Here is a 25,417-nt window from a genome sequence, read left to right on the forward strand (position 1 = left end):
ATCACACTTGTTATATTTCTATTCTCTTTTATAAGAATAGGAAGGAAACTTCAAAGGTTTTTTTTATTTTTTATTTTTTATAAGAAAAACAAATACAGCGCGACCTCAACTTCAGACTCCTTCCATCATATTAACGGTCAAAGGTAAACCACAGCGCGGTAAGTCAAATGATGATGTTCACGGAATACACACACACACACACACACACACACACACACACACACACACACAAGCGTGAACTTGAAGCTTTTTTACAAATGCCGCCTACTTCGACTACCATTACGCATTGATTAAGCACAGCGGAATTTCAGGATGCAGATAGGACCACTCCTCTCTCTCTCTCTCTCTCTCTCTCTCTCTCTCTCTCTCTCTCTCTCTCTTGCGCGCACGCTCTCTGCATATGATTTACTCCCCTCTCTCCACAGTCGGGGCTTGGTGGTGAAAAGGAGGAGGGGGGAGGGAGGGTGGTCTTGCAGTCGACGAGAGGAAAAAGGAGTTTACTGAGGAGTAGCAGCAGCAACGAGAGGGAAAAACGCATGCAGCTGAGCGCCGCTGCCTTGCGGACGGCAACAACTGACAAAGAGGGAAAGGTCGCGCTCGGACGAATGACAGCTCTGCCGAGAAACTGCAGCTTGAATTGTTTAACTTGTTGATGCGACGGTATTGTGCCGTTTTCCTCTATTGTCTTGCTGCAGCGACACATTTATGGGAGGCAGAATCGCAAGTATTCTCTTCCAAGGATAGGTATTTTATTAAACTCCCCCTGGATGCAGTTTAAAGAGCAGCCTTTCTTAAGGTGGGTTTTTCCTTTACTTAGATTTTCATTGAACAAAAAAACAGTCTTGCTTTATGGATGGGTGACGTTTTTTGAAATCCATTTCATATTCTGCCGCAAAGTAGCCTAGGCTTTCATAACTGAACAGTTCCAGTGTGGATAAGGCTTGAGAGTGATACACACCAGCGCTATGCGCAGTATCAGTATTAAGTGAATGGATCTGTAGCCTGTGTCTGTCTGTATCTATCCTATCACATTCAAGCCAGATGCATAAGCAGCCTAACTATCGCTGTCTTCCGTCTACTGTTCTTCCTGCAGATGCAATTCATCTCTGCGCCGTAGCACTGTGATAACCGGAGCAGGGTCGTTTTAAACACTACACAGGTCAGCATGGCAGCAGGTGTAGCGGCATGGCTCCCCTTCGCCCGAGCGGCGGCCATAGGATGGATGCCTGTGGCGAGCACCCCGATGCCCATTCCCCCCCAAGACAAGAGGAAAGCCCAAGACGGACTCATCATCCTCAACGTGAGTGGAACCAAGTTTCAGACCTGGCGAAACACTTTGGAGCGGTACCCGGACACTTTGCTGGGGAGCACGGAGAGAGACTTTTTTTTCCACGAGGAGACAAACGAGTACTTTTTCGATCGTGACCCTGACATCTTCAGACATATCCTCAATTTTTACCGCACGGGGAAACTACACTATCCACGCCAAGAATGCATATCTGCCTACGACGAGGAGCTGGCTTTCTTCGGTATCATCCCTGAGATTATTGGGGACTGCTGTTATGAGGAGTACAAAGACCGGAGGCGCGAAAACGCAGAGAGGCTTCAAGATGACGAGGAGATGGACATGAACAATGACGTCACGCCGGTGAACCTGACGCACCGGGAGTACCTGTGGCGGGCTTTTGAAAACCCTCACACCAGCACTTTAGCACTGGTCTTCTACTATGTCACAGGCTTCTTCATCGCCATATCAGTGATGGCCAACGTGGTGGAGACGGTCCCGTGCGGTACTTTGCCAAACAGGTCCAAAGAGCTGTCCTGTGGAGACCGTTACGCACTTGCCTTCTTTTGTTTGGACACCGCGTGCGTCATGATCTTCACTTTCGAGTATCTCCTCCGTTTAATCGCAGCTCCGAGCCGCTACAAGTTCATGAAAAGCGTGATGAGCGTCATCGACGTGGTCGCCATCATGCCTTACTACATCGGCCTGGTCATGACCGACAATGACCAGGTGAGCGGCGCTTTCGTCACGCTACGAGTCTTCCGGGTCTTTCGGATTTTCAAGTTCTCCCGTCATTCTGCGGGGCTGCGCATCCTGGGCTACACCTTGAAGAGCTGCGCCTCTGAGCTGGGCTTCCTCCTGTTCTCCCTCACCATGGCGATCATTATCTTTGCAACGGTCATGTTTTATGCAGAAAAAGGCTCCACGGCCAGCAAGTTCACCAGCATCCCCGCAGCGTTTTGGTACACCATTGTCACCATGACAACACTGGGGTAGGTGACTGTTAGTTCTTAAAATCCAATATGCTCATGAGTTGCCTTGTTATCACACATTTGTGGCGAATCACGATACAAAAGATGGTTTCTAAATTGCAATAACAACACATAGTGATAAATTATGTTTCATTTTTGTAATAACTGGGTAGTTAAATAATATCACTGGGCGACACAGAGCTTAATTAGCTACAAAATCTCATCTATTGTTTCAAGTGATTGTGGAGTGGCCACAGGTGTGCATCCATTGGGAGATTAACTGCCTCGAGCGCTGCTCAGCCAATCATAGGGCAGGAACAGTGTGCTTTATAGGGGTTTCTGTGCGCCATTAACTGCCTATCAATGAGCCTGCACTTCACCAACAGCCCTTATCAGAAGGTTAGGCCTCGTGCCTGCTTGTTTCCATGGGTCCTCTGTTGGATGGGCTCTTTTTTTGTAAAGGTTAGGATAATGAGTAACATCCTGGCCAATCAGCAGACGGAGGAGAGGTCTCAAAAAAAGAGAGATCCTCGTTAAATGAGAGCCCTCATAGGACCAAAGAAAGAAAGGCGAGACCCTGCATAACGGATTTACAAGCCAAACCGAGGCACAAGTGCAGTGATTGAATTAAAGGTGAATTAGTTTACGAAATGTTAAGATTACACGCGCGCACGCACGCACACGCACTCATGCTCACTCACTCACACTCACACACACACAGATTGCTCTTCCTACACCTCCCCTCTGCCTCTCATTCATCCTCTCAGCTCCTCTGTCTTTCTTTCACCGAGGTACAGTAAATATTTTGAATGCTAATTTCATGCTCGTGAGCAACATCAGCCGCAACATGTGCTGATGTAGCATAAAATAATTAAACGCGCTTAAGACGATTACATTAAATTAATTTGTATTGATGGGCGCACTCAACCGCTCAGCTGCTGGGCGTAGGGTATTATTATTATTATTATTACCATTTTTCACCCCGACTCGGCATTCTGGGGCGGTGCGCTTTCCAAGGTGCTGAAAAGTGTGAATGAGCAGGACAGTGCTTTTTTTCTTTTCTTTTCTTTTTTTTTTTATTTCTCCACAAAGTGAATATCATTGATGCGGCATTTAAAACACGATTGCACAGTTATGGTGAAAAATGATAATCAGTCAGTTCCCAATGTGTGTGTAAAAATATCCTGGTTGCTTCTTTACCTCTACTGCTGCATGTGTGATGTTATGCAGCCTCAGTCCTCATGCCCTCCTCTTCAGAGTGAGGTCCTGTTGAAATAATGTTGTCATTTAAATATCTTAACATTGATCAAATATTAGGAAAACAAATTGCCACTGGCTGTGTATTGTTATGTTTGTAGGTGTGCATGCAGCTTAAAGTATATGCATCAGATGTGTTAGGCAGAATTCTACCAATATAAAGTTTAAACACACTCAGTTTTTTGTAATGTATGAGTTATCTTATTGAGGTGCAAACATGCTGATTTGTATGTTTGACATTTTAATATTGATCTTTGTTGTTTGCTGGCTTCATATCTGCATTGATGCAGCCACTCTGGTTATGCTTTAGATCTGCAGACACATATTATTCTAATATCTGTCACTAGGCCATCCTCTCTCTATCAGCTCTAATTCTGTACATTAGTGGATTTTCTGTCTTCTAAGCGGCATACAAAGCTTCCCCCTGCACTCACTCAATACGAGTCTAACTACCGCTCACCCCTGAAATGACCAATAAAAGCATAATTAGTGATATGCGTGATCCGATGATTGAAGCTGCCACCTCAGATGTAATGCTGCATTTGTCATACTATCAGATTTAAAGCACATGAACAATGAGTTGTGTAAGCGGGTGCATTATTTATCTTTAGGGAGCAATAAAGATGTTGCTGCATTCAGCTAGGAATCCTCCTTGTGTTGCTTAAGATAGATTTGAAAAAAAACGTTCTGTCGTGCAAGGACAAAAGCAAAATGTCCTTGGTAATAGGGACATTTTCTGTCACTCCATTGTGAACAATGACAGCCTGGATGATAGGTTTGCAACCTGACCTGAAGCCTTGCAATGGTGCAGAATGCTGCATAGTGGACCACCAGTGAAGAGGCTGAATACCTACTGCTGAAAGACAAAGACGGCTCCTTCTAATGATTCATCTTTGTCTTTGTCAGGGTGTGCTCTTAAACAACACCTCATGCAACCCCTGTGAAAGCGAATTGAAATGTGGTTGTCATTGTCTACCAAAACAATGGGGTGAAGAGAATATCTGTTGTTCTACTCTCTTCCAATAACCTTCAAATTCTTATCTGATCAGGGGAATTGAGGTATTGGTTGATGGTTTGCTTGTATTGACTTCTAACAATCGCTTATTTATATGAATGGGCTAGTCTTTTCATTTGGCTGTAAATAAGCTCTTCAAAGACTGGAGGTGATGTTACTCACTGGAACCTCCATTTGAGGCCACTGAAAGCATTTGATTTCATTCTGATAGTCAATGATGCTTTATGCCCGCATGGTATCATGATGCCTTTCCACTACATATACTTTCAATTTCCCTGACTCACACCCTGTGGAAGTAAAGACAGTGGTGTACGTTCTCTCCCCTGCTGATAGCCCATTGATTGTGCTTAAGCAGACGTGCAGACGTTGGGAGAGCAAGGACTCCTGGTCAGAAGAACTTGGCAGGCGGCCTGAATGAAAGGGAAGGGAGCCTGGAGACCAGTGGAGAATCAATAGCACTGTGAAGCTGTGTGTCACGCCTCTGTGTGTCTACTTCTCTGTGGAACCAAACACAGGACAAGACCCACTTATCCCTTCTTATTTATTGAGCCCAATCTCTGTGGCTTGCTTTCGTACACCCTACAAAGTGGAATCTGCCTCTATGAGAATGCTTCTGCTCAAATCTTCAATAGGAGACAGGGTGTGGAACATAAGATTCTTTTCTGTGGTGTTGTGTTTACCTGTATCTTCAAAAAGCTGCACTAAGGTCTTAGGATATAATTTAGTTTCCTGATTGAATATTGTCCATTTAAGGACACAGTAGCAGCCTGGCAAAGCAGATAGCACATTACTGGACTGGAATCAGATGGTGCAGGGTTTGCTTGCCCTTATTTTTTTCTAGATGATCCACACAGTCAGGGTGAATTAGCTGCAGAAGGATTTTTTGGTGATTCTGATCTTTTAAGTGATTTAAGGTGTAATGGAGTGCACTGCTGAGAGCAGCTGTGAAAACAGTGGAAGCCAAGCGCAAACCCACAAAGGAAGAGGAAAAAGGAAGGCAGGGCTTAGGCTGGATAGAGGCATCTATGTTCCCCTGGACACAGACATTACCTTTGATGGACATAACAGATCTCAGCTTCAGACACAAACATGCTCTTTTTAAAGGTATAATATGTAGGAACTACCCCCATCTAGCGGTGCGGTTGCATATCGGAACGTATTCTTGATGTTGCATTCACGTGAAATCGGGCAGACGTCAGACAGACAACAGACACTGATAAACAAGTGTCTATGTAAACAAGTGTTCCGCCAGCACGAGGCAAAACAATACAGACGTGACAATATGTTGTCATGGTGATGTGGTATTGTTTACCTGACCCACGTTTTACCGTCTTTCTCTCGTGGAGTAAAATGACATCCGGTTGGTTTGCCGACGGCCGTCTGCCTGACTGCACCTGAATGCAACATGGCCGCCTCGGTTCGGTGCCCCCCCCCCTGTATATTTGTAACGACTTGTAACATCTCATTCTAAGGTAGAAAGCTTTCATTTGTATGCGGGTGTGATTCGACTTAAGTGAAATAAGTATTTATGAAAGCAATATTTGATTTTTTATAATAAAAAGCCAAATAAGTTACATACTGGGGCTTTAACCATACACACTTAACTCCCAGTTCTCAAATCAAATTCTTCCTTCAGCCACGGCCTTTATGCTCAGGGGAATGATCATTTCAATTGCTGATTTCTAGTGACATTTACTATGGATATCTGACAGTGCAACAAACATGGCCGTACTGTAGTTACTCTATAGATGAAAGATTTATCACCAAGTGGTTTGTCTGTGTTACAGCTCCACCCACCAAATACAACCGGTAAGGCTTGACAACTGAGCCCTATAAACCTCTCAGGATAGGATTTATAACACAGATGTGGCAAGGTTAACAGACACCAGGGTCACTATAGGGCCCATAAAATACCAGAACTATAACCATTATCATGCTCGCCAGTGACACCTCGCCCCCATTGCAATCAAAATCTACAATGCAAAGCATTTAAATGTCATGCTATTCAGTGTGTGGTGCAGAGCAAATCTTCTTGAATTCCAGACCCTTCACAGCATGTCAAGTGTAATTGAAACGTACAGAACAATCTGGAGACCCCGTTACTGTATATAATGTACCCAAGACATAACAAATGCATTCTTACTGAGCATTCATGTTGTTGGTGAAGTTACCATGCAGAGATAGTCACTCTTTTTTCTTTTAATTGAGCGCAACAGTCAACGAGAACATTTGATGTGTTTGATTATGTATTGCAATAGGTGTAATTTTGTGTTCCGTGGAATACATTACACCACTTGGCAATGTGTATGTTACACACATTATGAAAATCAGCAATCCATTATGAGCGACGTGATGTATTACTGTGTAAAGCCGAAGTGGCTGAGATGTGTTGGCTGCCATTAGCCTGTGGGCTCACAGTGTGCCTCCAGGTGCTTTATTGGGGAGGAGAGGTGATGCTAATATGTGGCTGGTATAATGGTCCTGAAGTGACAGGTGACTTAATGAGGGGAACCTGGCACTGCAATGTGTTGCGTGCAAGCTCCTCTCTGTCCATGCAAATGACTATGAAATGGAGGTGGAAGAGAGAATGAGGAATAGGCAGCCTTCTTCAGGGAAGATAAGGGAATACTTTTTCACTGAATCTTTGAAAAAAGACCAAACTTCTTTTCTGTTAAATGAAAGTACATACGCCTCTACATTTTCTTTATTCTCTTTGTTTTCATCACTTAAACAATTTACCACAGGCACAGAGTTTACCACAGAGTTGAATGATTGAATTCATATATTACAGATTTATGACCTCATATTTATGTACTTTATTATGAACAAAGGCCTTTGGAGGCAAACTTTCATTTGTCCCACATTCCAGTGGTATTATATGTGTGGTTAATCTGAACTGAAATAGAGATTATGTCCAGCTGCCAGGTTGAGGTGAGGATACTATGTGTGTAAACTGATTTTAAAAGCAGGCTTGCATTACTGCGGATGGCCAGATTGATAAATAATCTATATGACAAGGGCAAAATGGCTGTCCTTCCATTTGATTCGATTTCTTTGACAACCTGTCTTCGGGGCAGCACCAATAACATTCATTCCATGCAGGGGGTTTCATTAATTCACTTTGAATGTGCTGCATTAACCTAGGATTAAAGAGTCTGCATCACTGTCTATTTTTAAAAAGAGATTAAAACAAAAACTGCTGCTGAATTAGGTTAGATTTTAGGTAGAAATAGGAATTGTTTCTCAGTATTGTTGTTTTGATGTCTCTGGGCCCCCCTTTATAAGCTGCAGATAGCTTCTGGGGTTACCCTTTTTACAAGATCATGTCTGCTGTATATTACGAATTGAAATTGTATTTTGGATTTTAAAATGATTTGTAAAATAAAACGAACCTTGAACCTTGAACCTAGGAAATAAACTAGCATGTTCTGCCCATGGGCCCGGGCAATGTAGTGTGAGCACAAAATGACAAAAGAGTTTTCCCATTGCTCAGCATTTTCAACGTCTTCTTTGTATTATGAGCTACATAAACAACTAAAGCTTCAGTTGGTAACAATTATTCAGTCATATTTGCTGGAACTGTCACTGCATTCTGATAGTAGTACATGAAATGGGTAATTTGGGACAAAGTCCAAATCCTCTGGCTCCACCTACAGCCTGTAATCCTACTGTATTTGCCAAAATCCACCACTCCTGGTGCTGTTCCACCAGTCAGAATCGCTATCAGCTTTTGGTGGAGCAGCTGAAAAATCGCGGACTTTACTTTAACTTTCGTCGAATTACCAACTGTAGCTTTAATGCAATTTTCCAAGAACAAGATTAAAATTTCTCCAGATGAGTGCAGAATCACTGCATTAGGAAATTAGGATAAAGCAGAAAACACACCAATCTTGAAAGTTGATACAATGGCAAGAAAAAATATGCGAGACCTTCAAAATAAAAAAATAAAAAAAAGATCTCCACATTAATAATAATTTACCCTTTTTTAGACTTTACAAGTAGCCTACTGGTGTAAAAAAAAAAAAAAAAAAAAAAGTGAACCCTAGGACTTACTAACTTCATCTAAGTGCAAATCAGACCCCGGCAACATTCCAGAGGAAGTTTGGACCATTGTTTCTCATTGAGCCGCTTCGGTTCACCTGTATTCTCAGGATTGTATTTGCTCTTCAGGTCATTCCACATCACCTTGGGGCGGCAGTGGCTCAGGAGGTATAGAGCGGGTCGTCCAGTAATCACAGGGTTGGCGGTTTTAATCCTGTTGCTGTCGTAGTGTCCTTGGGCAAGACACCTTGCCTGGTATGAATGTTTGGTGGTGGTCGGAGGGGCTGTTTGGCACATATAGGCAGCCACGCTTCCGTCAGTCTGCCCCAGGGCAGCTGTGGCTACACACGTAGCTGACCACCACCAGGTGTGAATGTGGTGTGAATCAATAAAGGTTTCTGTGTTGCACTTTAGGTATTGTTAAAAAAGCGCATATAAATGTAAGCCATTATTATGATTACCTCCATTGGATTAAGGTCTGGGCTCTGGCAAAGGCATTTACTTTGTTGTTTACAATGTTGCTGGATCACTCAGCTCCCACTTCAGTGGACAGCCAACCTTTCATTACCCTGTAAGGTCTCTCAATAAACATGGGAATTCATTTTCCTCTGCGTCTGAGCCTAAACATTCAATAAAGCAACCCCAAATCATGATGGTGAACTTCACCTTCGATATAATGTTTTCATGGTCAGTGGTTGGGGTCAAGTTGGCTAACTCCTGACACAAATTAGCTTTTGTTGATATCACTGGCCAAATGGTTCACATACTTTTTCAAGCCTTCTGTGAATATTTAAATGGTATTTTCAGCACAAGAGCAGCACAATGATTTGTGTATTATTTGTTGAAATGCATCATTTTGTTCATAATTGTAACCAGGTTGAAGACATGATTATGTTTTAAAACAAATATGAATATACTTCAATTCATGAATTCTCTAATTCCAAAGGCTCCAGTCCACTGTATGTTGTAAAGATAGTGAATGTAAAATGTATGTCATGGGATCAGTGGATCAGATGTATCACAGTGTGCGAAATGATAAACCAAAACCAGCTATCTCCTCCTTTCATGCTGCAGGGCTTATTTACATACTCAGCATTAACATACAGATGGAAATGGCTTGTCTGGTCATGGAGATTGGTATGCAGACCCACATAATGCCTCCTCATCACTTTGCTGAAATGTACAACAGTATTCTAAGTAGATTCTTTTTAGTTTAGTCTTATGGTTTATGTTGTTCAGTATCAGATCCATGCAATTATCATGCTGGGATCACATAAAATGTGTTCTCTAAAGAAATATACAAGATAAACTATTACTCTTATGTCTTTTCTTTCTTTTGCTCGTCTTACTTTGAACGTCGTGCTTTTGTTGTGAAACGTAATGACGGATAAAACGGTGAGGGAAACCTAATCAACACGGTATCACAGCATGTAAACAAGTATTTTTAGTTGGTGGAAGTGCAAGGTTTGTGTTTGTACTGTTGGTACAGCATTGGTGTTGAATAATTTGAGTTTTATTATTTTTATTTGTTAAACTGAGTCCGAGTTGATGACAGGGAACGGATAGGCTATTTTCTCATTTTTATTCTTTGATTTAAATGGAAAAAATAAAATGAAAAACATATAGAATTGATTAGCTGCACTCACCTGAGATAGCCATTGCATATAACTGTTAGGCTATAGGTGAATGGAAGTTAAATGTTCCTCTTCTTTGGTTTATGTAGCGCTCAGTGACTTGTTATGATTTATGAGGTGAATATTTTCATCACTATTCTGAATATAATTACATCACCTCCAAACATTTCTAATTTCTTACTACGTACAGTCTAACCACAGACTAGCCTATATGTAAATGCAAAACTGTTGTTTTGATAAAAACTGTTCATTTTAAGTCGAAAAATGATCTGGGGCACCGTGTGTTTGCAGAATTTTCTGCGATAACCTTTGTTCAGAGATAGGCATGCTATTTCCCCTCTTTCTAGTCTTCATGCAAAACTAAACTATGCTGAGCTAAACTCAGATAAGGATATGGTACAATCACGGCAGTGGTGTCATTCTTCAAATCTCTCTTGAAGAATGACAGTAACAACCTTTTTAGCAGGTTCCCTGAAAAAATTGTATCTATATATTCAAGTTGTAAAACCCCCATAGTTATTATTACAAGAGGAAGGTGGAAGTTCAGTCATTACTACGGGAAGAAGTTTAGATGGCACACCAACAAACATTCAGCTGAATGTTACACTACTCCACACACTGGCATGTAATGAGTGCCAGTTTTGGGAGCAGCAGTTGTTCTTTTATTTTTAGATGCCACTGTTGCAAAGGTAAACATCTAACTTGTATTCATTACAGTCCATTTCCCAAAGCAAAACCTTGTGAGGAAGGTGATGATACTCTCAGCTGTCACTGTGAGGCTTTGAGAGAGGTCTGCTGCTCTTTGTGCAGATTATTTCACTCTGAAGCATAGGGCAACGTAGCAAGAACAATATCTTGATACAGTGCCAGATTTTATGATAGGCTACCAGACAGAGAACTCCCTCTGACATTTGTCTCTTTATCTAAAACGCCCCTTAGCCAACAATCCAACATCTGTGATCAGCAGAGATTCAGAGATTATAGCTAACAGCAATCATCAGTATGCTGTAGAAATGAAACAGAAGAGACCTGATGTAACTTGTGCCTCCCTGACACCTCATCTGAAGAGTGATAGGATATCACCTCTGATAAGATTTAAAAATAAAAGAATTATGCGATCTTTAAGCCTCTCAGCAAAACATTTACCTAGGTGAAATGAGAGAAATCCATTACCTTGACAGTTATCCTTGGGAGCACCTACACTTTTAATGCCATGGAATGTAGTATTCCACTGTAAAATAACAGTAAAATACTGGCAGCAGGGGCGCCAGCATTTTATTGTTATTTTACAGCTCACAGACTGTTGTTTATTTTCACAGTATAGTAGCCTCCCGTATTTTGAATTAGCTACAGGATATTGCCATAGAATAACAGCGGGTGATGTGGTAATTTAACAGCACATTTACCGTAGGCTAGATTATCAACAGTACATGACCGTATTTTGGACTACAGTACAGGATGATAGAATAACAGGCCTATCTGCAGTATTTTTTTTAACAGTATATTACCATATTTTGGATTACAAAACACGACAGTAGGATAATTCTACCGTATGTAAATGTTTATTCAAAAGTATATTATATCTGCTACTTTGCATTGAATTCATATGAATCCCCAGCCTGGCTAACACCAGACCTCATCTCAGTGTAGATTGAGATTCGGTCTGGGAACCACCCGTTTATTTTTTTTTGTATTTGAGGCGTGGTTTACGAAAGCCCAGAGCTGTTTATTGGGCGCTACGAATGTCTATCAAATACGTCTGTACGTAGCTTATAGCCAATTGTATCCATCATACCCAATGACGTATGTAGAGCGACAGAAATCCGATGAGGAAAAAAATGCTAAACGTTGCTCTTTTTTTAAAATAAACTTGCGGTACGTGCGTTGATCGACAAGCTATCAACAAAGTCGATTCGGTGTGTCGTCATCGTCTTGTTGCCCCCTGCCCCGTTCTGTGATTGGCTCCCTCCTTGAGGGAAAAATTGGGTCCATGGTTTCCAGGCTGACTTGCAGAGCGAATAAAATTGCGCGCAAGGCTGCATGGGTACTGTATACCCAGGCTAATTAATCCCCACAAATAAAAAAAAATTGTAGTTAACATCATCAAGTCAATTCGGACCCATGTGTTTATCATGACTGCCAGATCCACAAGTCGCACAATTAACACGCAACCCGTCAGAAACACACCCAGCAACAACATCCACCACAATTCGTCTGTCTGTGCCAGCTGGAAAAAGTAGCAGTAAGGAGATGGAGGAAAGAATCAAAGAGTGGACAGTGCAACAAGCGCTCACTCTGATGCTGTTTTCAAGCATCTAGAACTGTTTTGCTTGGGAGCAGTGTGAACTGTTATCCTTGATACAGATTACAGTGCCTGTAAAACAAACAGGGACAAGGAAAGAAATATAAGTATGAGGGGAGAGCAAAGGGCCAGAGAGCAATTAAGGGACAAAGAGAATGTTTAAAGACAGGACAAAAACTATAAGAGAACAGCAAGAGGCAGAAAGAAGAGAGGGGAGCCCAGCTGACAAACTTGATTTTCATTTAATCTTCAACTTTGAATTAATCCAGTCAATCGATTTATTTACAGAAATCTTTTAAGGCTGGAATTTTCATGTGCTGTTAATAGGCTGCCCTAGCCTATATAGCCTATGTAAGAATTTTAAAAAACCAAAAAGAATGAACCCACTCGCCTATCTCTCCATTGCATTGAACAGGCTGTGCACTGCAATTCTGGGTCCGAATTTCCCGCATGTGTGTACGTGCAGTGCGGCAGGTGGAGGGTCTGACTGGCAGCGATGAGAGACGGTGAAACGCTGTTTGTTTGTTTGTTTGTTTTCTGTGAGAGACTAGAGATAATTAATGGGAAACGCTGGTGCCGTTTCCAATCTCTCTTGCATCAGCTGCACTGCTGTGGAGAGTTCATCATGCGCGTTCCCGCACCAGCTTGGCTGATGGCTGCAGTTACCCTAACGACCGCAACGACCGTTGTATCGCTAATGAGTCTTATTCCTTGATCCTGCCTCAAGTTCCTTTAACAGTATTTTACTTTGAAAAGAAAATGCAGTCAGATACTCTTATAATACTGTAAATTTACAGCAATCCATTAGTTTTCTGCTGTTAAATGACAGTTGTCTATTCTTGTTGTTAACAGACCAATTCAACTGTTAATTTACATGCTATGCATCAATATTTCACAATATTTTTCAATTATAAAATACAGTAAGATACTGTTGTAAATTAAATTTACAGAAATTTGTGTATAGATGTATTTCACTGGGATACACATGTGTGTAACTTTGCCACATACAGACATGTATCCTGTGTTGAAACCAAGACCTTCCAGAGACAAACAGAAGGCATTGCTTGTCATCAGTTGCACAGAGAGTGTTAAAACTTTGATGTTGACGCTTTTAATTGAGATGTGGTTTGCAGCCCATACATTATATCTGAACACGAGCAGCTTCATAGTAAAGTCATGAATATTGATTCAGCCTGTTTGTCAGCTTAAAGCTCTATTTTGCTGCTCGTGAACCATCTCATTTCTGTCAGAGCTGAGGAATTTTGTGCCAGTTAACAGCACCAGGATACCAGAATAAAAGCTCCTCATGATCAATACTGATCCCACTTGAATGAAATCCACAGTGCTTGCTGTAAAGGCAGAATACAGATTTCTGTAAGGCACAAAAGTGTGGCTTTCAATTGAGCTGCCCATACTAGCCAGTGTTAATCCGGTTTGATTGTTCAGGTTCCATAGATCATTAGCTTCTGTATGCTGCATGAATGATAAGAGGAGGAAGCTCTCTTACCTAAACTGAAATGGGACATTTCAGTTTAGGTAAGAGAGCTTCCTCCTCTCTGCCCGGCAGGGAGGTCCTGCTGAGATGAGGGATGTCAGCCTGTCACCGTGACACATGGCAGCTGTTTCCTGCCTGCCCTAGCTTCTATAAATAGCCAAATATATCACCTAATGTAGGCCATTTGGTCAAACAGAAACTAAACAGGGCATGTGCTCTGGAGCTGTATTTTTCTCTCTCACCTCACTTATTTCTTACAGGTGTACCAATGTGTGCACCATGGTTGTAATATGTCTTTTTGCCCCAGTATGTAACTTATTTGGCTTTTTATAAGCAAAAATCAAATATTGCTTTCATAAATACGTATTTCACTGAAGTGGAATCACACCCGCATACAAATGAGTCGACCACTAAAGCGAGTCGACCACTAAATAATAATATCAAAATAACTATAAAGACAAAATGATATATTTATCGAAAATGGACACATTAACAAGTGTAGGTCATATTTCATCCACATTAATATAAGACTCTTTTATAAGCAAAAGCAAAAGCAAACTTTGTTTGCAGTCTTGGGTAATAACCAATGTTGATGGACACAATAACCCATTTAGATGTATTTAGATGTAAATCATTTCCTATAAAATATCCTTCCAGTATCCAGAGTGTGTGAACATTGTTATTAGTTTTCTGTTTTTTTTTTTGGTGCATCAGAGAATTAAAAAAATCACATCACTGTAGTTAAATCAACATTTCACTACTCACACAGTACAATGTGTGGTCCCATAGAGATCAACCATAGTATTTTTCCAGGTTTTTCAGCTTCAGTACATCAGTAGCTGTATATGGCCCAGTCTGCCCATCAAGCTGCATGTTGTTAACTGACCAAATGCTGCTTTGTCAGTCAACTTAGGTCCAGACTGAAATATCTCAATCACTGAGTAGATCTTTATGTACCTCATCTAGAACCACCACGAGGCTGATATTTGTGTGAAACATATTTATAACTGTTGGATTTCCGTGACATTCAGTACAGATATTCATGCTCTCATTGGAATGAATTACAATAACTCAGATGATCCTTTGATTTTTCATTTCAAAGCATTATCATCACATTTGGATTAGGTATTTGCTGAGTTCTTAAAATAAATACCTGCAAACAACATTCCATTGTGAATTTTGTGTTAACTGCAAACCAACAATAATTTTAACATGCTACACTAAGATGTATTATCTACTGAGGCCTACTAGCATCTAACCTCAACACTAAACCTGTTTATGCAGATTTTCAGGAATTTAGCAAAAGGATATGTTACACCTTTCAATGTTCTAGTTGTTATTTATAGTCATCCTGCTGGGATACCTGGCTAATGTAGTACCTGTGACATCTAGCATGTTGCTGCTGGAGCGTGGCAGCAGGTCAGACCTGTTGGTTGTATCTGTGTTTACAGGCTTTGTGTTAGAGCATGGTTTCTCATAACATGAGCACGGCTTCAGTCATTAGATTGATGAATCTCCAAAAGTGATTATATAAGACGTTACACAAATGATTATGACATGAAAATCATTTTAATCTCTCTCTTTATTTTGTATAGCAACATTTTAGTGTATTGGATTTAAAATAATAATTCTCCTTCATTTTTGTTCTTTTGAACAGAAATTAAACATAAAACTAAATAAGAATCCATCTGCCTTCAAAATAAAATAACAAATAAAAATCAACCTTCCTTTGTTCTATTAAACTCTTGTAAAAAATAATTATAATTCAGCTCCTCCTTCACAGAGTTGGGCCATAGGTCATTGCCTCCCAGGAGGAGCTTTGTGGTGCGCATACAGTACCATTTTATTAATGGGCATATGAAATGACTGGGAATTATTGATTATTTTAGGAATAAATTAATGATTGTTTCCATGTACCCCCTGCAATGTGCTCGTGTACCCAATTACTGTCTTACAGCACTGTCTCTGGAAGAGAACCTAATAGACTTTTACTCAAGTATTATACAGTATACTGAAGGTCCGTTTCAAGTTACTTGTACTTTGTTTTTCGGTGTTATGTTGCGTGATACATTTGCAACACTGCATTTCAGAGTAATTATGTGACAGCAACAGTATGGCTGCAGTAACTTTGGAGATTCACAATTTACATACAAAACATCTGTAAATGACACACTGTTATAGTCTAAGTGGTAAGATAAGTGCCAACTACCAGTGCAGTTTAAACATCAATCATACAATACTTGATGTTATGACAATATGAATATAAATATGATAACATCAATCTATGAAACCAGGGACTGAGTTACCAATTCCCTTAATTTTGATGCATTGCTCTTTTGTGTGCACACTGAACTAAAATCTTACAGTGTTTTTCAATCCCTACAACTGAAAATATGTTTTCAAAACTCTTCACACAGTCTGCATTACCAACAGTTAAACAGCTCACTAAAATAAAATCAAAACTCTTTCTCACCAACAAAACACTTTATATACAGTATATCTCAAAATAAGCTCATTTATCCGCAACATTAGCAGCAAGTCTCACTTAGGAAGTAAACACTGTCTCTCTCATTGTCACACAACTACAAAATACTAACAACAGAGCATTACATTTAAAAGAAAATGATCTTTAAAGTTTGGATGCTTTTGTTTTGAAATATAATATTGTTACAGAAAATGGTCTAGGCACTTCATGGAGTGCACTAAATGACTGTATACTGTGACAAGAATCAATCAACAATGCAGCAATTTGCTTGCATGTATTGTGCATAGTGATTTACAGTTCTAATAAAAATTCTGGAATTACAAAATTCCAAAGAATACACAGAAAAAACATTTCACTCCCCGTCTTCTGCATTTTGATCCCATGACCTCTCTCTTCTGTTGCAACAAGTTGATTATGAGGGTCTTTAACTGTAAGAGAGAAATGAGCCTCTCTGTATTGTAGGATTTAATGAGAGGTTTGTACAGGTAAAGCATCATGGGAGAGGACAGCACACATACACAACAGTGTAATGTTTGTCCCTCTCTGGCCTGGGACAACCACAGTGTCCTGCTGCCCATGATATTTGTTTCTCTGCCAGGTAACTATAGGTTTTTATAGGAAAACTGCACCCAGTTGTGTTTGGAATTATTGTCATTATTTCATTTTACTGTCAATATTCTGATATTAGTTTCTGTAGGTTTCAATGATGCTACAGCAGAAATACCCCCCGCACCACCATTATTCTGTTTTGATGTTTTGAAGGAAGAGTGTTAAAACTGTGCTAACTGTGGCCACCATGGGTGCATTTTGTGTGGAAGTTTGCTCCACATGGACTTTGGTTTCACTGTGTGAAGAGTTTTGACAATGACTTCAGTTTGACCTATGCTTGTTAGCAACTAAAAGTCACAAACGTCCACATACAGCCAGCAAATACGCTACATATTGCGATAAGAGAGCCAATGACTCACAAGGTCACGTCAGGTAGACCATAAAAAATCCAAACTAATCCTACTGTATCTTGTCAATGCTTTCTGAAGCTATACCAGTTGGATTTCATGGACATAAAAATGGCCTGATTTTTACATTTTTTATTGAGAACTGGATGAATGATACTGTATAGCTACTGTAGATTGATATGTTTGCCTAGGCATTATAAAAGTGTGGGTTCAGCTTCCACCTAGGGGATTTCCTGTCTGTGTGTCTCTCTGCAGGCTTCCTACACAGGAGTATCTCGCCTGCTTAAGGATTGCATTTTCGTGTGGGGATTTTCGCTTTTCTTTTTTCAAAGGTATTAAGGGAAAACCGTAAACAGTTGATTATTATTTGTATTTTTCCCTCTAGCCAATTGTCCATAATCCCTGTGGAGGAGCTTAAGAGTTAGATTTCTGGCATCCATGGCTCTATCTTTACATAACTGCCACAGACAAATGGAGTGTGTCTCGTTTTGACTGAGCTGCATAGTTAGGCCCGAGGGCAAAGACAAGCCAGCAAGTTGAGCAGGGGAAAAAGCCATTCAGACAGCTCCCATTAATACAGCCAGACAACACGATCAATTTCAGATGTAGCTTTGTCTCATTTACTTTACAGACTCACTTTCCCATGCACGGTAACATGTATTACACACATACTGCCATTTACATTCTTGATATATCTGCTGGTCACAGCTGTGGTGATGTTCGATGTTGGTCCTCACTATCCTCTAGACCAGAGGTTTTCAACAGGGGGTCCGTGACCCCCAGGGGGTCCGCGGAGGTGCTGCAGAGGGGTCGTGGAATTTTTGGTTGATTAGACAGTGTTTTATATCTTTTAGTTTCCACATTTATGTTTCAAATAAAAACGTCATTTTGACTTGACTGCATGATTATCATGCAGTTGAAAGACATTGTTGATATTGGCATTGGTATCAGTGGACAAGGTCTGTTTATCCACCTTTTTCCGAACGTCAAAAACGTAGCCTGTTTTGCCGGTTTTGCTCTTCCGGTGGAATTTTATGTTTACGTTTCCATGGTTTCAGTAGTCGCGGTAAATGCATGGATTTCTTTTTCTTTTTTTTTCAATGAAAATCTGTAAAACACATGGATCATCACACCAGCTTTTAACAGTGGATATCACACAAATTGACATCCGTGTTAAAAGCCAGCGTTAATAGATCCATGCATTTACCGCAACTATGACAACGACTGAAAACCATGGAAACGTAACCTACAATTCCACCAAACCGGCAAAATCGGCTTCCGGGTTTGCCCATAGATGACGTTCAGAAACTTGTGGATAAATGGCAGAGGGGCGGCCACTCTTCTCACTGTACATTGTACACATTTAGAAAAAACATGAATATATCAACCTGTGTGTTATTTCAATAGCTTAGGATTGAATGCACAATATCAAGCTACGTTTATACATGGTACTTGGCCTAGTACAATTGTTTAATATGCTCCATGTCTCCGTCAGTTTGGGGGTCCCTGGCCTGAAAATCGTTGAAGACCCCTGCTCTAGACAAATAACCAAGTCCAGTTGCATTCGATTTACATTTCCTTGAGATAACTATGACCTGGACAAATGAGAATATTCACAGGCCTGCTCTAGATGTCACAGGAAGATGCCTGAGCATGTTTTGATGACAGAAAACAGACCGTGCTGCTGCTGTTTCAAACTCCCGTCATCTTTCTATGAATTTTCATCCATCAAAGTTAATGAGCTGTAATCATTACCACAAAAACACTATACTGCTCAATCCTGAACTCCCAAGTTAATGGGATGTAAAGTACAACGAATGTAAGGAACACAATTTCCCATTGGAGGAGAATCTCAAAACACTTAGAAATGTAAAGATCTCATCAGTCTAACCAGTATCTTTGGATACTTCAAAGGAGAAACCATATGTAGCCTATATAACATAGAGTCAATACTACTGACACTGTGTTTCATGCACCCATCAACTATGTCATCTTGTATTAAAGCGTGCCTTGCCACTGGGATCTGCTGTGTGGTAGATAGATTAATTTTCTGACTAGCCAATCCTGCCAGTTTCATATCAGAGTTCAGCGTATGGCGTATATCTACTTATCTCCAGGCTGTATGCTGCTGGACTTCTGATTATACATCAAACAGCCACACACACACACACACACACACACACACACACACACACACACACACACACACACACACACACACACACACACACACACACACACAAACGTTCAAATATACAAGCAACTCTTTCAGTGCGTGGCATGGCAGCGCTCCAAGAAGGCTGTCCCTGATGTATTTGTGTGTCTAATATGATGTTTTAGCTGTAACCTCCCCAGAAGACAATTTGTAGACATCAACAGATGGAGTAGTCCAATTAGAAAGAGGGTGAATGAATTGGAGAAATGTGGGACAACATATTCCCTAACTCTTTCTCTCTTACCTTGGACAGACAGCTACGTATATTTGAAGTACAGGAACAAAACAAACATCACTTGTGTTTTGGAGGGAACACATGAAAAGAGAGACATAACAGTTAAAAACCAAGCGGGAAAAAGAGCTTGATTTCTTAACGCTGTACAATTAAAGAGAAAGGCATTGTAAACTCCACATTCCACATACTACAGTACGTGTATGTATAAATATCTCCTTCTGTTGTCTAATTTTTCAAGGGCAGACATCCCACAAAGCAATTGCCTTGCCATCAGCTAAGAACCAAAAAGAAAAGAAGAAATGAAGAAGTGCTTAAATATAGCAACCCCCTGGGATAGTGGGAGGGAGGGTGTGCTGTAGTGTGATTAAAATGAATAACCTTTATTCAGTCACACAACTGTTAACGGTAGGCTACATATGAATTTGCTATCTGTGCTGGAGTCAAAGCTGTGCCTTGCTCCACCTGTTTTCCGACTGTTAAACATCATTATTCATTAGGAGGCCTGTCCTCTGTAGTATAAATAATGAGAGGTGTGTCATTAATAAGTAGCCTATACATACTCTCTCCTACCAGCCCAGGGTCAGTTCAATTCATGCTTCAGCAGCCTCGATGACTAATAGATTGTGTGGATGCAAGACATTTTTTTTAAATCATCAAACTGACCATTTGTTGTGTTGCTGTTGTTCTGACCGGGCCCCAGAGTTATTATTTTTCATGTAATTTTTTTGATTTGACACAGTAGAAGTCTGGTGAAGTGAGATGGAAAAGGTAATGATGTCCCAATGTGCAAGTAGCGTGATGCAGGATGGGGAGATGGTGGTTATTACTGCAGCTAGCTGCTCTGCTCTGCCCCTAGGGCCAGTCAGCAGCTGTGAGAGGAGATGCAGCGCTTTCCAATTCTTCCCCACAGGTTCTTACTGGTTCCTACAGTATGGTACTTGCTGTTATCTGGACTCACTGCTGTCGCCAGCCTGGCTGCTGTCCACACTCACACTTCACAACTCTTTCTGTCTCCTCATAACCTCACCATATTTCCCCCCAGTTTGACTGTGAGATTTTGAAGCGTCCTTCAAACATGTAGGCTACAGTAGTTGTGTTTTTTGTAAACAGCTGGAATTTGTTCCTCAGCGTTTGTTTCAAAGAAACACTCAAAAGGGATTATAAATGCCTCTCTCTGTGGTGCGACAAAAATCCAGACCATGGTATTGAGTTGTATCTATTTACAGCCTGCCATACTAGTCAGCTACCTATCCTGTCTGTTTGGTACAAACAAGGAGCAAAAGGATGGTCTGTAGCTGTTTGGTTTAGAAAGCTGATACAGACAACTCAAACAGAATCTAAAGGTTTTGAGAAGTTTTTTGAGTTGAGCATGGGGGAAAATGATCTTTTATTGAATGAACATTTATTGCCCATGGGACCTTTGTCATCCCTCCAAATTGTATTATTTGGCTTGTATTTTTTATTTGGATTAATCAGATTGTCCAGAGCCTGCAAATGATGCCTCTATATTCAGTCAGGTAATCATGAACATTTGTCCTTGGCTGTGGGAACTGGACAATCCCAATAAGTCCCATTACTTGGAGCTCTCAATTTTATCAGTCTTCATTAGCAGAGTTTGCTCTGTTGTCATTACGATCAGTCTCAGTCTCAGTAGTTTTGTTAACACCCCCCAATTCCAGCTTCTCAAATTAGATTGTTTTGTTTTTCTTTGCTTTTAATAATTAAGGTTATGGTAATCCTGTTCAGAAACATGTTTTGTTATACTGGGTGAAATGGTCCTTCTCTGAGAGTAGTCAACACATTATGTATTCAGAAGAAGGAATGAAAATAATTAGACCTCTGTGGCAGCTGCAGGACTGACAAATAAACTCTGACCAACCCATGCTCTTCACTCTGAGAGCAAAACACCAATTAGACGCCTTCATTCTGCCTACGCCCAATCAAGGTGCCGTCTCTCTCCCTCTCTCCTTCCTCCCGCCACACTCAGTCTGCTGGGTGGCAGTGTAGCTCTGTGCGTTAAGCATCTTCACCTACGTCCGCGGTGTGTATTTCCAGAATGTGGCCTGATAGAACCGTTTTTCCAGGATCTCCAACCCTACCTTTAAATCACCTTTGGCTGTTGCTCAAAACATGCCTGCTTCACTTCAGCTCTGGAAATGCTGATGACATCATTTACATGTAATAATTCAAACTGTTCATCATTTAAAGGTGTATAATTTAGTTATGCATTCCCATACATGGTTTTACCAAGCTGAGTAGAGCTGATCCCAACAGATGTGCAAGATTCGAATTTTGCGTTAATCAAAAAAGCAGTGAATAAATTAATCAATACTAGCCGATGGATAAAACTGTCTTACTCAAATGAAATCTGGTGATGCTGTTCTCTGCTATTAAAAATCAGATTTTCAGAAACCATAGCTTATGAATGCACACTCAGATCTAACAGGGGCCATTTGGTAGAGGGAACTAATATCCAGCGGCTGCTCTGTGTGGAATCGCACATCAAAGTTAATCTTGGACCGTCTGCTCTGGTGCTGGGGAGACTAATCTACTGTCACTGTGATGAGGCTCCTGGACCAGTTCCCCATTCCAACACAGGGGCACTAATCTTACAGCAGAGGCTTTTAACATATGTGCTTGTCTCCATCACCTGATCACATAACAAAGGTCATAAGGGGTCACTTTGAAATCTTACCTGGTCAATAGCTGAACAGTAGCATACAGTGTGTTACAGAGGCTATTTTGGTCTGTTTTGTTGATGTGAGTATCACGCTGATTTTCATTATTAAGTGCATTTTTTGTAATTTAGAGACTGGAATTTCAAATAGTCAAATACATGAAAAATAAATAAATACATTTAACATTGCTGTTCCTAGTCCTACTGATATTATTACTCTCATTTCATCCCCACCTTAGGTCATCACATGTCAGAAGTCAGGTTACTCCCTGCCTCCTTGATCAAAGCTTTCGGTTTAAAAAAAAAATGCCACCCTTCTCTGCTCCACATGCCGATTAATCTAGGATGAATATGGAATGAGCTCATTAGCATAATCGCTTGAGAGTCTGATGATTTCATTCCATTATCACATTCTCTCATAATCCATATAGCTCTGGCACCCCTTCGCTCTTCCTACTTCTTTTCATGTTCCTTTGCCCTCCTCATTCAGCTATGAAGCAGTGTAATTGCATTATCAACGTATTATCCTTACAATGTGGGAGTGTATTTTTAGCCCATGGCTTTAAGGAGGATGAGAAATCTAAACATGGAATGACAAATTAGACATTGACCAGTTTATGTAGGTTTCATCATGCCCTGACTGATGGAAGACTTGCATCATTGAGACCTCTCACTGAAACACACAATGTATGATTGTGTTTTATGTTTGTATTTTATGGGTCTATGTGGATACTTAACCCTCCTTAAACCTTGATTAATACAGAACAGTGATTCATTGAGTAATTAAAAGGAATTGCCAAAAGGAATTTGGTGATAATCCTGACAACAAGGGGCTGGAGTAGAGGTGATTTGGCACGCAATGATAGTGAAATACTATGAGCACTTTTTTTTTGCATAGAACAGCAGTTGTTTCTCAAGTGTCAGCAGGTGCAGACGGAGTGACTGGAGAAAAGCAGAAGAAAAGAAAAATGTCAAGCAAAGCTGTGCTAGCACTGCATGATAATAGGAAAGGAGGAGGAAAAGAAAGAGAATGAAGCATTTCATCTCCAGCTCATAGTTAGAGGCAGGCAGGTCCAGGCAGAGGAGGGGTGAGTCAAAGTCAGACATGGAAGAGCGGTAGAGAGGAAAGCTTTTTATCATCCCTGACTCTTAAGAAGATCTCCCAAATGAGAGAGGGCGTGCATGCTAATGTCAAAGCCACGATGATAACTAGCCGCCTGGTTTCACGGGGTGAGGGTTAAGCTGGGATTTGGAGAGCTGAGGGAATACATGTTTGATATGTGAGCAAGAGAGAAGGAGAGTTGAGGTGCCTTTGCCAGGGCTATACGTGGGGGATTATGCTTTATGGTTTATCTCTGTCTGCATAGCTAAATGAGAGGAATTTCACTGGTCTTTATTAGCTGTGTGTTGCTCTTGAGGATCTTCAGTGAACATTCAGCTGCAAGATCAAAGCTACATTGACACTGCTGCACCACGAGAAGTCTTCATTTACAATTTATTGTAAATTAACACTTACATGGCATGTAGCCATTCATGCCTTGGCTGTTTCCTTGAACTTCACATGCTAACCTGCAGCTCTGTGCCCCTCACCGGGATCATCCCTATGTTCCCCGGGCCCTTTGTTCCCCACTTTGTATGGGACCGGGGAACATACTAGAACCCTTTTTCTAAAAAAGGGTCCTATGTTCCCCGCTTTTTCCCAAAAGGACCCGGGGAACATGCAATTTTTGTAGAGGAGTTGTGAGTGACTTGGCAGATTTTTGCCTATTTTTGAGTGAGAAGTTGAGTTGTGACTTTGAGTGAGAATTGTAATTGTCCCATTGGTTGGGTTTAGGCAATGAAGAAAAGAGTTGGTTAAAAGGATAGTTCAACATTTTGGCAAATTGGCCCATTGCCATAATCCCTATAGTCATAGCAGTAGGTTTGTTACCTTTAATTGTCGGTGCAAGCTATTTTTAGAATGGCGGAGCAGAGCCGCGAGCTGCTCAGAGCTACGCTACGGAATTTCTTGGTTTCCCTCATCAAACTCATCAAATACAGAATCCAACAACTCCAGTTGTGACCTGCACATTCACTACGCTATGAGATAATAACACAACGTTATGAGACGGAGCCGTTTTCGAGGTAAATGCAGAGACTGCTTGCTGAAAAACTGTCCCTGAACGCAATGCGCATCATCGGTTTTGTATGAATTTACCTCTAAAAACAACTACGTCAGGTTACATTACATTATTATCTCATAGCGTGGTGAATGTGCAGGTCACAACTTGTCCACCAGAGCGTTTTGGAGTTGTTGGAATGTGTATTTGATGAGTTTTATGAGGGAGGGAAATTCCATCAGCCTCCGTAGCGTAGCTCTGGGCAGCTTGCCGCTCCACTCCGCTGTTCTAAAAATAACTTGCACCGACAAATAAAGGTAACGAACCTACTGCTATGACTATAGGGATTATGGCAATTTGCCAAAATGTTGAACTATCCCTTTAAGTTTAGTAAAAAGACCAGGTAGAGGCTAGACAAGCCAAATAGAGAGAGAGAGTCCATCGACCAGCAACAGTGGGGAACATAGGAGCCTTTTTCAGAAAAAGGGTATGTGGCCTATGTATTGCGACCGGTGAACATAGGGCCCTTTTTGGGAAAAATGGGGAACATAGGACCCTTTTTCAAAAAGAGGGTCCTATATTCCCCGATCGTACTGTAGGTACGCTCCCCTTTCACCAATCTGCAGAGGTTGGATCAAAGTTGGATTGTGAAAACCATAAACAAAATGATCTTTTACACCCAATCAGAAAAATGCAGCCTGAGTGTTGTTGCTCACAGAGTCTGAGATGTTTTCTTCTCTCAAACTTGTC

The 25,417-nt window shown here is 40.9% G+C and overlaps 1 protein-coding gene across 3 annotated transcripts in view; it reads left to right on the forward strand.

Moving 5' to 3' along the window:
* Window positions 1-259: 259 nt before the first annotated feature.
* Window positions 260-25,417, forward strand: part of kcnd2 (potassium voltage-gated channel, Shal-related subfamily, member 2) — a 42,190-nt gene continuing 17,032 nt past the window's right edge. Inside the window, exons 1-2 of one of the 3 annotated variants that reach the window (XM_085778126.1) lie at window positions 260-796; window positions 1,094-2,277. In XM_085778126.1, the coding sequence (XP_085634252.1) occupies window positions 1,166-2,277 (1,112 nt within the window). In that variant the 5' untranslated portion in view covers window positions 260-796; window positions 1,094-1,165. The remainder of the gene's footprint in view (window positions 797-1,093; window positions 2,278-25,417) is intronic. The other 2 variants (XM_085778127.1, XM_085778128.1) reach the window with 2 other exon arrangements.

Source organism: Trachurus japonicus, chromosome 6, assembly GCF_045865225.1.
Source record: "Trachurus japonicus isolate A0001 chromosome 6, Traja_1.0".
Classification (NCBI taxonomy): Eukaryota; Metazoa; Chordata; class Actinopteri; order Carangiformes; family Carangidae; genus Trachurus; species Trachurus japonicus.